Source organism: Pelophylax lessonae, assembly GCF_965119305.1.
Source record: "Pelophylax lessonae genome assembly, chromosome: 1".
NCBI classification, from domain to species: domain Eukaryota; kingdom Metazoa; phylum Chordata; class Amphibia; order Anura; family Ranidae; genus Pelophylax; species Pelophylax lessonae.
The window spans coordinates 810,020,669-810,038,139 of NC_138768.1; the positions used below are offsets into that span (position 1 = coordinate 810,020,669).

The 17,471-nt window shown below is 42.2% G+C and overlaps 1 protein-coding gene across 1 annotated transcript in view; it reads right to left on the reverse strand.

Moving 5' to 3' along the window:
* Positions 1 to 17,471, reverse strand: part of NAT8L (N-acetyltransferase 8 like) — an 81,210-nt gene that overhangs the window by 42,271 nt on the left and 21,468 nt on the right. The window contains exon 2 of the mRNA XM_082262404.1: positions 11,223 to 11,387. Coding sequence (XP_082118530.1) covers positions 11,223 to 11,387 — 165 coding nt within the window. The remainder of the gene's footprint in view (positions 1 to 11,222; positions 11,388 to 17,471) is intronic.

A 17,471-nucleotide genomic window follows, 5' to 3' on the forward strand; every position in this document is an offset into this window, starting at 1 on the left:
TTTTTTTAACTCGTAATGGCGGCGATCTGCGATTTTTTTTGCGGGACTGCGACATTGGGGCAGACAGATCGGACCCTTGACTGACATTTTTGACACTTTTGGGGGGACCAGTGACATTACTGCAGTAATCAGTGCTATATATATGCACTGTTACTGTAAAAATGACACTGGCAGGGAAGGGGTTAATTTTATTGGAGAGGGAGGGGTTAATGTATGCCTGGTGCTTACTGACGTGTGGGGGGGGGAGGTGACTATGTGACACAAGGACAGATCCATTATTCAGCTATGCTGAACCCTGCAATCTGACCCTGCCTGTCACTTCAGAGATCCGTCCGCTGTGTTTACACACAGCGGGCGGATCTCCAGACTCGATCCCCGACGATCGGGTAAGAGCAGCGGCTAGCAGCGGGAGCGAGCCTCCGGCGCTGGATGGGAACGAGCCACTTTGCTGCAGTAGCAGCAAAGTGAGCGGAGGTAAAGTGGTTAAATAGCTTATTTCTATTTTGCGGATTTTCACTTATCGCGGGTGGGTCTGGAACGTAACCCCCGCGATGGAGGGGGGTTTACTGTACTTGTATCTTCAACCTAATCAGAGACACTAAACCTATAATGAACCCCTAAACACAGCCCTTATTTATCCCCCAAGTATACTGTAACTATAAGCCTGAGCCCAAGTTACAGTATATTTTACGTTTATCCCCTTAATGGTGCGGATTATGTCTTAAACTTTAAAGTGGAGCTCCAGTCCCCCAAACAATTTTTTTATTTAAAGAAGCCTCTGTATTTGTCTAAACAAATACATTAACATTTGTAAAAAGTCATATGCGTTTTTGTTTATTTAAAAATATTTTTTTACTGACCAGGCAGGTTCCATTTTAGCTGTGGGGCATCTGAAGCCCTCCTGTATTCATTTCCGGGATTTCCGTGCCTGCGCAGTAATGTCACTGCATGGCTCTCCCTCTTCTTGACCGGTTGTTATAGCAATGTCGCCGTCGGCGGAAGTTCCCGCCTCATTGCTAAAGCAACCTGTCAATCAGAAGACAGGAGATAAGGCAAGATTTCATCAGTAGGCAATTCGCAGGGATTCCTGGGATACATGTGCTGCTATCCCAGGAGCCCTTGCAAATCGCCTAGTGACGTAATCACCTAGGCGGCCACCTTCCGAGCTGCGGCAGAAATAAGAAAAAAAATGTATTTGCATAACAAAAAAAAAAATAATAATTTACATTGTGAAATGCATGCTTAAAGGGTAGATGATAGAAAGTGACTAAATAAAATGGGTGGAACTCCGCTTTAACCTCTTAATGGTGCGGATTAAATATCCTGTGATCACCGTGATTGGTTCTCACTGCGATCACATAATCAGGTGCTCGCCTGGGAAGGCGTGGGTGAGAGCTTTTGGTGACAGTTTGGCTCTCAGCACACAACCTTAGGCTGCTTCCCCTACCTCTGTAACTGCAGGCCCTGGGGAGAAAGTAAAGCAGAACCCCAGGTAAAAATTAAACATAAACCTGCAAAAGTAAAAAAACAAAACAGATTTGCTACAATATTTACCTTCAACCTGGATCTGTCCCCTGCAGAATTTCTTAGATGTCTCCAGTTTTCTGGGTTGAATGGGTCAATCAACCCACTTCCTCTAAGCCTAAACTGTCATGTCTCGTTAAGAACACATTTTGAGTTATTATAATAGCTTATCAAGTCTCGCATTTTTAAATGCTGTTCCATTTTTGATTGTTGCATTCCATATTCAGTATTATAGGTACTCCCTCTAGTGGTCATAGGTATAAAAGTTAATGTAGTGAGCAAGTATGGGGAACATTTCTCTTTCTTTCTTAAAGCGGTAGTATACTCAATGTTTTTAATTTTCTCTACAGGTAAGCCTATACTAAGGCTTACCTGTAGGTAAAATTATTTTTTCTCCTAAACCTGCACGGTTTAGGAGATATTTGCCCTGCATGCAGCCACTGACACCAAACCAGGAAGAGACGCCAAGGGAGCACGACAGGTCCCAGATCGGTGTCCGGGCATCCGTGTCGGGGCCTTGTTTTAAGGTGAGTATTTCATAATGAGCTAGTATGTGACGCATACTAGCTCATTATGCCTTTGTCTTGCGGGTTTTTTTTTTTTTTTTTGGCAGTGTACATCCGCTTTAAACCTGTGCATACAGAATCTGCTGCAGCTGTGCTTAGTAACCAATCGGCTTCTAATTTTAGCGTGTTCAATTAAGCTTTGACAATAAGTCCTCATTGACATTGGCACAATTTAACGTGATTTAACAGGTCAAATCGCAGCTTATTGCTGGCAAAAGTAGCGTCCCAATCAGTGCGACGCCAACTTTGTGGCTCCACACCGATCTCCAAAAGCAGTTCCAGCACTACTTTTGGCGACTTCAGGGGCGATTTCAATAGACATCTGTGCATGAACCCGCACAGATGTCTTTTAAGTTGCCCCCAAAGTCGGGTGAAATGCGACTTTGAAATTGTGTGAGTTTAGATGAACTTGCACGATTTCAAAGCCGCATTGATGTGAAATAAAACCTGGATTGGTTACTATGCACAGCTGCACCTGATTTTGTGTGCAGCAATTTAAATAAATCTCCCCTAAACTGTATTAGGAAGTTATTATTAATCCCCCTTGCAAGCACAATGATCTGAAGGCATCACACACAATACATATATATATCTATACACACACAGGCAGTACTTATATTTAGTCTAAATCTTTTTAAAAGCAATAACGCTAACAGCAGCGACTATGTGCACCATTTATATACAAAGATCTATTCTTGGTTCCCAGAATTATGTAATTGTTCAGCATTTATTACCAGCCTCATTTTTTGAAATAGCCCAGTGCCAAGGCATTAAAAAGCCGAGCTCTATCCACCAAGTCAATATTTTTCTGTGTGTCAGAATAGACCAATCATTATATAGGAAATGGAAAATCTAATTTATTCAAGCGTAATCATACATACTGTCTGTTTAACACAATTTATGGTGAAGTGTTCTTTTAAATGCGTCTCTGGCTGAGTTGGTGAAAATTGAATTACATTCTTTAATGAGTAGTCTCTGTTTTATCAAATGCAGAGGCAAATGCAGATGATGGAATAGGATTCCGATTTCCCAGCAAAATATATTGTTTTAACATGCATCAAGGTATACAATGGTAAAAGGGGGAAGGGAGGCTGACCAATAGTGATTTTACAAATATCTGCTGTCTGGATAGGTTACTTTTAGACCCCGTTCACATTTGGTCGCTCGGACTTAGGGGGGGGACCTGTGAAGTCGCGTGCAGCGTGACTTCGGCGCGACTTGCACGGACTTCACATAATGGAAGTCAATGCAAGTCGCCTCCAGGTTTCCCCCAAGTAGTACAGGACACTTTTTCTAAGTCGGAGCGACTTGTGTCACTCCTATTAGAACGGCTCCTGTACTACACAGTGGGAGCGACGGTGCACGACTTGTCAGGCTGACCAAGTCGCCTGACAAGTAGTACCAGTGTGAATGGACACTTACATATATTCTGTATAAAAATGTCTTTCTCTTATGGTTATAGAACAGAGAGATGAACCATTACACATTCTCAGTGGTGGGAAGAGAGGAGGAAGAGATTCTAATCTTCTGACTAGAATTACTTCATCCACAAAGTACTGCAGACCAGGGGAGGACTGGGCCAGGGGGCAGAGGGGCAATTGCCCCTCGGGCCTGCTCTGATGCCCCATAAAAAGGCTGCACCCCTTCTGCCACAGATATGCCTAAAGGACTCCTGGTGAAGAGAAGTAAAAAGTCTCCACCGCTGACCTACTGAGTGCGGGAGGAAGACAAGGACAGAGCGCAGGCCTCCCCCCCAGCTTGGATGGTGTAAACTGTGTCTGAGCAGAGGCCGGTTTCATACCCCACTGCAGACTCTCCTCCCCCAGCCAGTCCTGATCGAGCCGTCCCATCTCCCCCCAACCGCCCCCTGCTGGCCAGGTCAGGAACCCAGATTCGGGCAGTCAGTAGAGAGTACCTGGAGCGGAGCTCCAGCCTGGAATGGGTTCAGGAGGAGGCTGGGAAGAGGGATAGTGGGAGAGATGCTGATTCGCTGCACCATGGGCTTCTGGTTTGTACCCTGCTGCAAACAATAGTGTAATATATTACACCTCACCAGTCCTTAGATGTGGTGGCTGCATTTATTTTCTTTTGTATTCAGTCTTTTCCCCCTTTATTCACCTGGTGATCCTGCCAGGAATACGCTTCTTGTCCATGGAAGACAATACTCATGCTCTGAATTGTTACCCTAGGATGTTTTATCTGTACAAGAGAGACCTACCCTCTTTTTATCTCCACAACATATGTTGTAGGTGTTTTGTGATTCGTAGAAGAAAATTGGAATGGCTGATAACATTGTTTGTGATTTCAGTTCAGACCACAGGAATTTACAAAGGCACAAGTTTTCTGACACCATTGATAGATAGGTACTTATCTGTACTTGCAAAAAATGTAGAAAAGTCTGGAAAGTAAAAAAAAAAAAAAAAACGAATGCAACCACAAACATCTAAGGGCTGGTAAGCAGCAATATATTTTTTTGTTCCTGGCTTTAGATATCCTTTAAAAGAGAAGTTTTTTTTTTGTTTTGCAGAATCATACTTACCTAGGTGGATGTAGCATCGATCCAATGCTGCATCTGTCCCCCCGCCGGCTCTAACACTGAAAACTGAGCGAGCAAAAACCATGATCGCTCGGTTCTCAGGGCTCCCTGAGCAGAAATCTGGTGAGTGTCAGTTACCGCTGTCTGCTCTGCCCATCCCCCATTCTTGCTCACTGGAGCGCTGAGCTGTGGAGGGGTGGGAGCAGCCAGCTTAGGCTCCCTGAGGCTCAATGAGAGGCTGAGCTAGGTGCCAGTCCAGGCATGTGAGTGGATCCTGATCCTTCCTGGACCGGTTCTGTGATGTCAGCAGACAGCAAGCTTCTGTTGAAAATGGGTCACAGGTTTGCAGAATGATCTGCACTCCTGTGATCCACAGGAGAAGTACAGCCAAACAAGCTTTGGCTGTACTTTTCCTTTAATCTATTATTTGACTGGCTCTGTGACTTCAGCCTGCTGTCTGCTGAAAGCGGGTCACAGGAGTGCAGAACGCAAACAAGCTTTTACTGTACTTCTCCTTTAAGTCTCACAGTCTCGCTCATTTATTGGAAAAGACATAGGCTTTAATGGCATTAGGTAAGTAAAATATAACAATTTTATTGGTTTACAATTAAAAAGACATTAACAACATAAGTACTTCGCCTCAACAGAGGCGTTGATACATATAACCACCATCAATAGGTATTGGTATATGAGTACAAACAAACAGTAATCACTGCAATAGTATTTGGATACGTCACATCAAAGGGATCTCACAGACGATAATAGAGGTGTATAATGTCGTCCATCTAGATCAGTTAACTTAATGTGGTATCAGGTGTGCAGATATTTCATAGAGACAGAATGCTCGACAGAATGCTTGATGGTGGTTATATGTATCAATGCCTCTGTTGAGGCGAAGTACTTATGTTGTTAATGTCTTTTTAATTGTAAACCAATATAATTGTTATATTTTACTTACCTAGTGCCGTTAAAGTCCATGTCTTTCCAACAACCCAATTTCTAGTTATTTAGGATGTGGCACTTTATTACATTTACTGCGCTCAGTAAACTGCTATCTGTTATCCCACATTAATGTAGTACTCGCTCATTTATTGACACAAAATATGAACCTCAGCCTTGTCAAACTGGCATGCTTGTGTAAAGTAGAGCTTGGGGGTGGATGAAACATGTTTACATGTCCTGCTTTTCTCAGATGCTTATGGGCAACCTAAGGCTGAACTCAGGGCAAAAAAACTTTCATTGAATTATATATTTCATTAGCCATTAGAACTATGAATCAACTTTGTGTGCACCTAATGACTTTGTAAACCCAGATATTACCTTATAAAAGCAGTGGTGACATCATCCTTGTGCTGCACATAGCTGCACAGAGAGCAGAGCTGTGGGAGCTCCACCCACTACAGGCTGCCTGCAGAAACCTACAGGAGGGGGCGGAGACAAGATCAGCCACCCTGCATAAGGAGAGAGAGTGGCAGTAACCGGTTTCACAATAAGTTATTGCACAGATCTGGAAGAAAGACACAAAGCACACCAATATTCAAGTAAGAATACACATGCCTCTAATACTTAGACAATATTTGCTTATCTTGGAGTTCAGCTTTAGGCCTGGTTTATGCAGGTCCGCACCTGAACCTGCTGCTGCAACCACCTGCACAGAAAAATGAGCTGGATGTGTGCAGGTGCCATTAATCCTAATGGCAAGCTGCTGGCACTGGAAATTGCACCTGCACTGGGAACTGCACTGCACTTGCAGTTTCCGTGCAGGTTGCGATTCCAGAAATGGAATCTGTTCCATTTTGGGGTTTTGATTAATCCCTGTTGTCAAATAGTGAAACTGATGATGTTATACTACAAGTGACATATTGACTCGTACATCTATTCCTGGAAACATTTATACTCGCACATACACACAGCCTCTCCATGCTAATGATGCGCTTATGACTAATGCTGTACTCATTATGCAGATCTGCAATAAAGACAACCTTTTGTAACATATATACAATTTCCTTCTGTTCTAAAAAAATATCAAGAAAGGTCAATCTCTAACAGCTATCTGCTCATCCTCGTTATCAGAAAATCACAAGTTAATAAGATTGTGTACACAGCCTGTCATAACCTTCTTTAAGCATTGCAAGCCTCCCACTTCCAGGCTGTATGGAATACCATAACGAATAATAAAATACTTTATTTCCTCCTGCTGGGTATGAAAGTAAACTTACATTAACATCTCTTCCTCCTTAAAATTTAACTGCTTGTTTCAAAACAAAATGTACTCTTGAAGTCCGCCTCCCCCCCACCGCAACCCTGCAAGGTTTATGAAAAGCCTGTTGAGACTGGCCATCAATGGATCAAAGTTTGGGCAGTTCAGCAGGGGCTGGACGAGTTTCAGTATGTAAGGCTGGCTATTGTCGGACAGATGGACATACACACAGGCCGAATGTTGGACATTTTTTTTTTAAACTGGCAAATGTCTCCCGACATTTGGCCCGTGCGTACCCAGCTTTAGTCTAGGGGATGAGGAATACATTTTAAGACTTACCCTTTTTCTCTCTCCAGCATGCTTGCAGCTTGTTCCTCTTCTTTCTGATGCTAGACGAAGAATCTTAAGCCGTCCATACATGGATAGAAATTTGTCTGGTTCAACAGGGATCAGCCAAATTTCGATCCATGTATTGGTAGGCTGATTGTACCCAAGTTGATCCATCGATTCACTTGGATACAACCACCCTGTTAGATTTTTCTTCATGTGATTACTGCCAGCACCTATATTGGCTAGCACTAATCACTGTGCTCTGCCAAGGCTCCCTTGCCCCGTCGGCTGAACACAATAGCACTACAGGTGGCATTCCCCCGTAAACAATGACTATGTTGATGGGGGAGTTGAGCGATTTTCTCAACTTCCACCCATTGTGAAAGGAAAGAAAACTGAGTCATCTATGGGCTGCTTTATAGAAGAAGCTGCAAGAGGAATGGTTCCACGGTGAGGAGGGATCCTTTTGGAGCAAGAAATAAGGTTAGAATTACACCTTATTCCTCCACCCCTAGACTTAAAAGCTGAATTCACCTTTTAGGCCATGTTACATGTTTACACCCATATTTAGGGTGTAACATGGTTGCAAGCTGACCCCACCTTCCCCCTGACAGTGTGCAGGGGTTCATATTCCCCCAGACAACTGTCACTTTGAAATTTTGCACACCTGTGCACAGTAGCGGTTGCAATGCTTTGCAGACTCATTTGCAAACAAATAAATGCAATTTTTTTTTTTCTACAAACATGGATTCATTTAATATTCGTTTGCAAAATGTGGGGTTAGCCTTTAACCAGCATTTAACCCTTTCATTTAGGGAGAGAGAAGAGTTGGGGGACTACTAGGGTATTTTTTTTCTGGTGCCTGGAGTTTGGCTTAAAGAGAACATTTCTGTTCACTACAGCCTCCACAATGGCAATGAACTGTATGCTGAAAGAAACCGTCTGTCACCTGTGAATGAAATGTTTATTTTCAGGAATGTTTAAAGACAAAAAATAATTCCTTGACTCTGCTTTGGTCACACATGCTCCTGCATCTGTAAAAATAAACTAACACCTTCCTAGTGTCTTTAAATGTTTACCTAATATAACCTTTCAACGTGTCACTGTGTACCGCATGACTTACAATCAGATTAATCAGTACCTTTATATGTTTGTGTTCAGTTTAAACAGTGCTGAGATAGTAAACCAGTGTACTTGCTGAACCTGTCTGGGTCAGGTATGCAACACCGTCAACCCTATATGTCCCTGACCCTAACACTTCACAATCCAATAACCCAAACCCTAAATCCCAAATAGCCTTTTAATACCACTGAACTATTAAAGTGTATGTAAACTCTAAAAGTAAATTCCTCTTGTTTGCTTCATCTTAGTCTGTTAAAAATACCACTGAAAGCATTCTTTATATCCGTTCAACAAATGTATATATGTACAAATCTTGTGGACTGGTAACCTCCTGTACTCTCTGCCTCTGGACTGTTGTCCCCCTTTTTTCCCTGCTATCTATGTGGACTAAAAAACACCTCCCCTGTTGTAAAGAAGAGAGGCAGGTGTTCTGTAGTCCTAACAGTGTTATGTAGTCCTAATGTACTCCATTGTCCTAAGATAACAACGCTCCTCAAGTATGGTTTTGTCACTCTAGGACAGGAAGCGAGTTATTGGCAGGATTACAGGTTAATATAATGGTAAACAAATATGAAAAAATAAAACGAATGCAGCCACCACATCTATGGACTGGTAGCTGTAATACCATAATTTTGTGTTCTTGGGTTTAGATGCACTTTAGAGTGTTTAAAGCACATACCTTTTCCCTGGAAAAGATGACTATGTTTGCAAAAGTTGAAGGCGGAAGAAGAAGAGGGTGGCCAGCAATAATGTGAATAGACACAGTCATAGAAATTATGAACATGATGCTGCAAAGAATTAAGACCCAAACAAAAGACAGATCATTCTGGGAAAACACTGTTCAATGTGTTCCCAAGAGTTGACATGCACTTGACAGCACTTAATGATAATTTTTTTAACGTCAGGACTAAAAAAAATGAAATGCTTAAAGATTTTTTTTAGGCAGATAAATACAAAATATCCTGTATGCATTTTATGTAATTTTCTGTCCAGTCAGCAGGTGGAGATCTACTCCTATTTTCACATGATTAGCTATTTAGGCTGGCCATAGGAGGTGAAAACAGGAAAGAGGTTCACACGATTTCCCCATCAAGACAAACAGTGCCAACAGGAGAATCCTTCCTGCCGAGACGTTGTCTTCTCCTGGCGGGGATGGATTTACTTGGTACATTCAGCCTACCCATACATGGTTCCAATCTCGGCCAGGTTCCTTCTGAAACGGCTGAGATTCAAACTGTTTATGGTTGTTCCTAAGCTTTCAATTGCACAAAAAGAGGCTCCTTGTTTTCAGAACTCAAGCTGAATGAGTTCGATGCTGGCTTCCTCTGCTGTAATAATGCCTTTTTAACTAACCCAAAATGCTCTGGGAATCAGGAACAATCTATGCATACAAAACCAAACTCCCAATGCTAACATAACTTAATGTAGGTTTTCAAGCAATATTTACTTTAACCTAGCTCCTCCTTCAGCGTATGTGTGTATTTTCCTGCATGTGGCTCAAGCAGAAGAGAATCCTTTGTATCGTAAAACATTAAAGGGTTAGTTCATCTTTACCAAAAAACTTCCTATGCAGATAAGTGACGTCTGTAGATAAATTGAAAATGGCACGGCTCTGACTAAAGTTGAATAATGCCGTGCTATAGGTGTAGGCCATTTAAGTACCTCCTGAAGCCTGACTGGAATATTTCCAGGCCATTGCTAAGACGTTGCTAAGTGTTATCTGTTATGGTTTGTCTGTGTGTATCGTTACACCGCATTCACATTGATCCGACTTGTCAGGCGACTTGTCACATCGCTCCGACTTAGAAAAAGGGTCCTGTACTACTTCGGGGTGACCTGGAGGCAACTTGCATAGACATTCATTCTATGAAGTCCGTGCAAGTCGTGCCAAAGTCGCGCTGCATGTGACTTCACAGGTCGCCCCCTAAGTCGGAGCGACCGAGTGTGAACGGAGGCTTACAGTCTACGTCCATCCATGATTGTTTTTGTGTACAAGTGTCTGTCAGTGTTTATCCTTTTAAGAAGGCTACTGAACCCCAAAGAACATCATAATGTTTTTCAGAATTTACAAAAGGATATATACATACAATTAAAAATAAGAAAATTCTGGAAATACAAATAAGTGTGCACAGCCTTGAGAGCATTGTAAAATAAATATATATATACATACCTACCTTTACTGTGCATTGCTCTTCCTATAAATATCATCTTCAGTAGCTTCAACTTCAAAGATATACATATACAAAGCATAACCACAAAAGCAGAATTGGTATTCCTATCCTAGACAAAGCAGCATGCATGGATATTTCTTAGCTTATTAAGTAAGAATCTATTATTTTTAATATTTATCTGGCTGAGAAGCCTTTGATTTTATGACCCTCTCCAAACCCTGGGTCGTGTACCGGTTCCAAGATGATATCCCTTATAGTGAAGCTGTACAGGTGCTTTAATCCTCCAAAAAATGTATACAGCCGAGGGATCAGAGGTTAGACCATTTCAGCTGGAGGCTTCTCATCCAGTTAAGAGTTGAGCTTACAGATTCCTAATAAAAGGTCAGTCCTCCAAAATGAATATTTCAGTTTGGGGTTAAATCACCCAACAGCTACTTATATCTCTTGTAGCCTTCAACAGTGTAGTTCTATAGCGGAGTTCCCAGTTCTAATGGTTTTAGCTGGTGAGTCCCACTGGGCTGAAGGAATGTTGGGGAGGTTTTACACCCAAAGAATCAAGAGGGTGGTTCTCCTCACAGTCTTCCACTTCCAGTTGAAATCAACTTTTTTTTTTTTTTTTTGGCTGGACCGACCTTTTAAAAGAAATAATAAATAATAGTAGTACAGTGCCATTTTCAGCATTCATCTGAAGCGAAAATTAAATGTCTGGTTTAGTGGTTGATATGTGAGGGGATTTAGCAGGGGGGAACATCCCTTGAAGGGGTTATACTCACCTGGCTGTTTCATGTAATATTTCTCAATATCAGACATGTCCGTGCGTAGAGCACCCTCCAGGTGATTGAGGATAATTTTCCTACTGTAGTAGTACCTCATGCCCAACAGAAAGATGGGCATACAGCACGCCAGCATCAAGGAGTTGGTCACAACAAAGCATATTACTATGGAGATAAGGAAGAAAAATAAACGATACCTGTCAGAAAAGAGAATTTAGTGTTGATTTCGGAATAGAAAAACCCAAACAACAAGAATCAGAACATATTAGATATAAGAGAAAACATGCACAGTCAATAACATATCAATAAAAATTGAGAGTATTTTTGTTAAAAAAGAGATGTATGGTTTTTTTTTTAGAATCATACTTACCTAGGTGTCTCCAACACTGAGAAGTGTGCGATTATACACCAAAGATTGCTTGGTTCTCACAGCTCCGTGAGCAGAGAGCTGCTGATATTCAGTCAGCAGCTCTCTGCTCTGACCACCCCCACCTCCCCATGCGCTACCTGAAGCGCTGGGATGTGGAGGGGGCGGGAGCAGTCAGCTCAGCAGCTCACTGAGAGGCTGAGCCAGGTGCCGGTCCAGGCATATGGGCAAATCCCGAAACCATTTTTGCGATCTTGCCCGCACCTGGACTGGCTCCGTGACGTCAGCCGACAGCTTCTGCCTGCTGTCTGCTAAAAACAGGTCACAGGAATGCAGAATGAATGAACAGGAGAAGTACAGTCAAAGCTCATTTGGCTGTACTTCTCCTGTTCATTCATTCTGCACTCCTGTGACCTGTTGTTTCTGTTTTGTGTGGAGTAAAGCAAGATCAAATTGCTCAATTTTTTTTTTAATCCATCTTCGGTCAAAATGTTTTACTTTGAAAATGTAGGGAAGCTTAAGAAACTCTGTCAGGTTACTATCGCTGTCTATAACCCCATTTATGAGATTTTCCCTCACTTCCTGTTGGACCTATCACACACAAAGTGAGGAGAAACCTTCCATACAAATAGTTTTTGCCAAAGTTGAACTTTAGGGCCCATTTACACCAGCCTAGTCTGTAGTGTTATGGTAAATTGAGACCTGTTAAGGCACTAAAATTGTGCATGCACTCTTAGAAGCGCAACGCATGCACATCTGTCAGCAGATTCAGATTGAATGGCACCACATAACACCAATGCATGTAACGTGCATTGACAAGCTTGATGGCAACATGTTAGTGTGAACAGGCCCTAGTGCTCTTGAACTGCAGTGGTACATCTGCTCCAAACCTTTAGTGTGGCTATGACAAGATCATCTTGTCTTTTCACCAATGCCCTTACTCTACATGTTTCCTTTAAAAATCCAATAGAGAAAGCGTAATACATAACTTCTCCCTCATCTGCCCATATATATGGAAAATGCAGCTGTGCTTTTAACTGTAGCTCAGGTGGGTTGAAGCAGATCTTTACACCGGAGTCCTAGTCCCACTTGAGACTCAAAAACCCAGTGGAGCAACAAATCTTGTCAGAGTTCTGCTTTTACTAGGTTTTTCTGACTCAGGGCAAAGTGACAGGTAAAAATAACCCTCTCCTGCTAATGCTCACGCAGCCCTCATTCTTCCATCAGGAGACAAAACCTTGTGTGATCTATGTCAGAGCTTACTTTTGGTAAACTTCCTCCTCATGGGAAAGTATCTGGGTCTGGCAACTGGCTGCCCACAGAATCATACAGTGGGAGGAGAGCAACAAAGTTAAAGCAGATCCCCACCCAAAAGAGGACGTTCCACTTTAAGGCCTGCCCACGCTCCTGTTTGTGAAATTGAGCTTTTGGGGAGGAAGCAGGAGAGTGGATTTCCCCAATTTTGACAGGTACCTGCTCCCACTTCCGCTCAAACCGCCTAGGCAATCGGAAGCGGATGTTTTTACCCCACCTCCCGCAGTCTTCTGGGACTCATGACAGGTCCCAAAAGACTGCTGGACCTTTCACAGTGTGTGGCTCACGCATGCACAGTGGACATCTGGCTGTGAAGCCGCAAGCTGTCACAACCGGGTGCCCATAGTAAAGATACAGGCCCTGGGGAGAGAGACATACATTTTTACTCTGAGCACAGCGCTGGATCATGAGACAGGTGAGTGGATGTTTAATAAAAGTCAACAGCTAGTTCTTGTAGCTACTGACTTTAATTTTTACATAGGTGACTGGAGCGCCTCTTTAAGTATCAGTGTGTGGTGTGTGGTGTGTGGTGTGTGTGTGTGTGTGTGTGTGTGTGTGTGTGGGGGGGGTGGGGGGTGGTGGTAGTTCTTACAGGAGAACCTGTCACATGGCCCTAATTGGGCGAGTGGAAACAGGCTAGTTCTATTACCAGTCCTTACAACAGGCACTTAAAGTAGAACTATAGGCAAAACTTTTTTTAACCACTTGCCAACCGTCAGCAGTACATATACTGCGGCAGGTTGGCTCTGTTCTGTGAAACAACGTAACTGTACGTTGTTTCACAGGACCACTAGTGGGGGCGCACGCAAGCGCCAATTGGCTGCAGGGGGAGCCAATCAGCGGGTCCGACCAGCCACAATGTCTGCTGGCCACCCGTGATCGCTCCCCATGGAGACAGAAAGGTGGTCTGCTGTTGTAAACATGGCAGACCGCTGTTCTATGAGTAATGAACACAGGGCTGCTCTGTTCCTCCTATTTAAGAACTCAGGTCCAGAAGTGGTTAAAATTATGAATAGAGCAAGGGTGGGTTATAACCCCTGTCATATTTTTTTTTTTCGCCATCTGTGTCCCATTGTGGAGATTTCCCTTCACATTCTGTCCCATAGCCAAACAGGAAGGGAGAGAATCACTTGGGCATGGTGGGCATGTTTTCTTTTTACAACAGTCTATATGAAAGTTTAATTGTAAAGTGTAGACAAACAATGAGGCTGCCAGCAAAATGCAAACCTTTTTCTTTGGGCACAATGTATAACTGAAGGTCTTGTACAATAGAATAGAAACCAGCTAGGAAATGAATACATAATATAATAGGACATACTGTAAAAACAACAAAAAGTGTGAGGTAACCTATAGCAAATAAACAGGAGACTTTCAGTTTTTAAGATACAGTATAAAAGTGTCACCTGGAATCTAATTGACCATTTTAATAAACCTGTGCCCAGACTATACACAATAAAGTATTTGCCTATTCTAAACAAGCATCATACACAGTTTAAGAAGAGCAACCACTGACCACTGTAGTTATTGTCATTGTGGAGTAATTCATTTTCATAATTCACAACAGAGGCATTAAAATGATGGCTACCCTTTCATTATTTTCTATGGAAGCAGAATCTGCCAGCCTTCAGAACGCACAAGGCGCGCAATCTAAGCTGAAGCAGACGGAAACCCAAATTCAGAGTTTTCGTTGTGATCTTTGAGGATAAATTACTTTGCAGTACAAGCATCTAGATAAGTTAGGTATTGCTTATTAGGAATATGTAAATACTCTGGTAAAATTTTGAACCTTCCCTTGCAGTTCGGCTGGGCTCACACTCCAAGAGTTAAATGTTTCTTTATGTGTAAGGAAGGGGAAAAGCACTTTTACGTCTCTGATCGAATGCTCCCCTGGCAGACGGCCCTCCCCCATACACCAGCAGTAGACTGTTCCTTGGCATCCTCACAACCACTGCAGTACAGGGGGAATGAGGCTGCAGGTACCAATCCAACAGCATGGAGGAGCCTGCAGGAACAGAGGACCTGGTAGGAAGGAAGTAAAACTGCTCTTTCCTGTTCCGGAGACATAAACATGCATATAACCCTTGCAGTACAAGTGCAGCCCCACGGCAAGAGAGGGTTTGTACTTTTCCTGGAGTTCAGCTTTAATATCCATAGTCTGGGTACAGCTGCACTATAAAGATTTGGAAAACTGCAGAACTGAAGATGTATACCGATTTCCCGAATAGACCTCTTTTGTGAATTTGAGCTTCAATACCATGCAAAACATTTGAAGACCAGTGCAAGAAAGCATAAAAGCAAGCCTTTACAAATGCAAAATGAAATGTAATACTCAAGAAATACATTTTCATTCAAATTTACCAACAGCTGGTTTATTTATAACTATATTTTATCTTTATTTTCATGCAAAGGTTGAGGAGCCCACTGGCATGTTATTCCTAGAGGCTCAGATGGCGAGCGCTGTGCACATTGATTCCCTAATAGATATTAGTATTTATTTAATATTTTTAGATTGAAGTTTTTTTAGGTAAATTAACATTTTTTTTTTTTTATTTTCAGGTAGACATATTTATTTTTTACCATGTAAAGTCCGATCCAATTAAGATGCCAAAAAATAACATTTAAAAAGGTAGATTTGGCTACTTTAGAAAACAATTCCCATGTCACAGAACATTCAGGCAACCCACAGTTTCCCCTTCATACAAGAAAATAAAAAATGTTGCGCAACTTAGGCCTTGTTTTTTTTTTTTTTAGAAAAAAACCTTCAAACTGGAAAATGCTAAAGAGTGTCTGGCCATCTCCTTTAGGGTCCTTTCATATGAACGTTACAATCGGGTCTGCCTGTCCATTTTTCAGGTGAACCCAATTGGAACCACCATTCTCAACTATTGAGCGGGCAGGTGTAAATGTCTGTCTGTCTGCCTCTGAAATAATCGGCGGGTCCCAGGGGACATCGGGTATACCGAACCCCCTGATTTGCTCCCGCTGTGTCCAATCACAGCAGGATGGGGTTTCCAGTGGTGCGTGTGCATGCCTCAGACTCGGAAGGAAAAATCATGTACAGGTACATGATTTTGCGCTAAAGGGCCACCTACATGGGGCGGTCCTTAAGCGGTTAACAGAAGTCAATGCGAGTCACAATAAAGTAGTGCAGGAACCTTTTTAAAGCTGCTGCAGCTTGAGTCTCAACAATCTGAACTGTTCCATTGCCGACAATGAAAGCTGAATTCCAGGTGTGCATATTTTTGAATTGTTAAATTGGTAGAACATGGACCAATGTAACTTTGCATGTGTCATAATTAGAAGATTGCTGTGGAAGCTGGAAATCATTGCAGTAGGCTCCGCTACTACTGCGATCATCACAAGATTCTAGGTTATGTGGCAAGCGGCCGCCCTTCTGCCTAGTGAACAGAGGAGGTTGCTTGTTTGGTATGGTCACCAGTCTAATAAAACTTTGCATTTTCTCAATAAATGCAAAACATTCTCTAATTGGACGAAGTGGAGATAGTGATGTCATTGCCCCAACTCATCATCCAATCAGAGAATGCTGTGCATTCATGGATAAAATGCAAAGTGTTCCCTGAATGGTACCCATGCCAAGCGATTGTTCTCCTGCGTTCACTAAGCAGCAGAGCAGCTGGTCAGCACGGGACCCAGAAGCTAGCGGTGATCACTGGAGTAGCAGTGCCTAGTACAGTGGTTTCCAGCTTCCATGGGGATGGCACATACATACTTACATTGGTCAAAGATGGACTAATGCAATTATGTCAAAATATGGAATTCAGGATTAATATTTCTTCATTTACCACCAAAAATCATTAAAAATCAAGAAACCAACTGACTAATAATCAAGTAAAGTAAAAGTGTATGCATTGCTTGCATTATTGGAGCCCTTTATAGTCATTGTTTTCCCCTGTATGACATGAAGCCACCAGATGCCCATTCATCTTTGTCTTCCACATCCGTGTTTAACAGCAGACAGATGAAACATACAAGCTACACCCCTTGTCATCATCACCTCTATACAGCCAAATCTTTAATCTGGAAAAACTGAAACCAAACTGATACAATGGTGGTCCTCATAAAGCATCTACTTTTTCAGACGTTTTTTGTGTATGTATTTATGTGCATTTTTGCGTGTATGCATTTGCGCAATTTTGCAAACGTATTCACACGTTCTTGTTCTGCACAATATGTAAATGGCATTTGCACACATGAGGCATAAATTACTGACCAAAAAAGCTGATTTTCCTTTTTTTTTTTAAACTGAAGAATGCACAATGCTTGTTTACACACCTGTGTGCAAAGGCACATTACACTTAATGGGCTGCAATTTAGCTCAGTGTAAAAAAAAAAAAAAGCTTTACTGAGCTTTTTCAAGCTGCAGTGTGCAAGAGGCCTAAGTGTACATCTCGATGCCTAAAAAAAAGTCACTTTAAAATAAGCCTGTTATATACTTGAACAATTTGATAAAGCATGCATGGATCGCTTGTAGTGAAATGACAAATGACAAAACGGTCATTACATTCAGAGATATGGGAAGCTGATGATTAAAACGGTTGTAAGTGCCA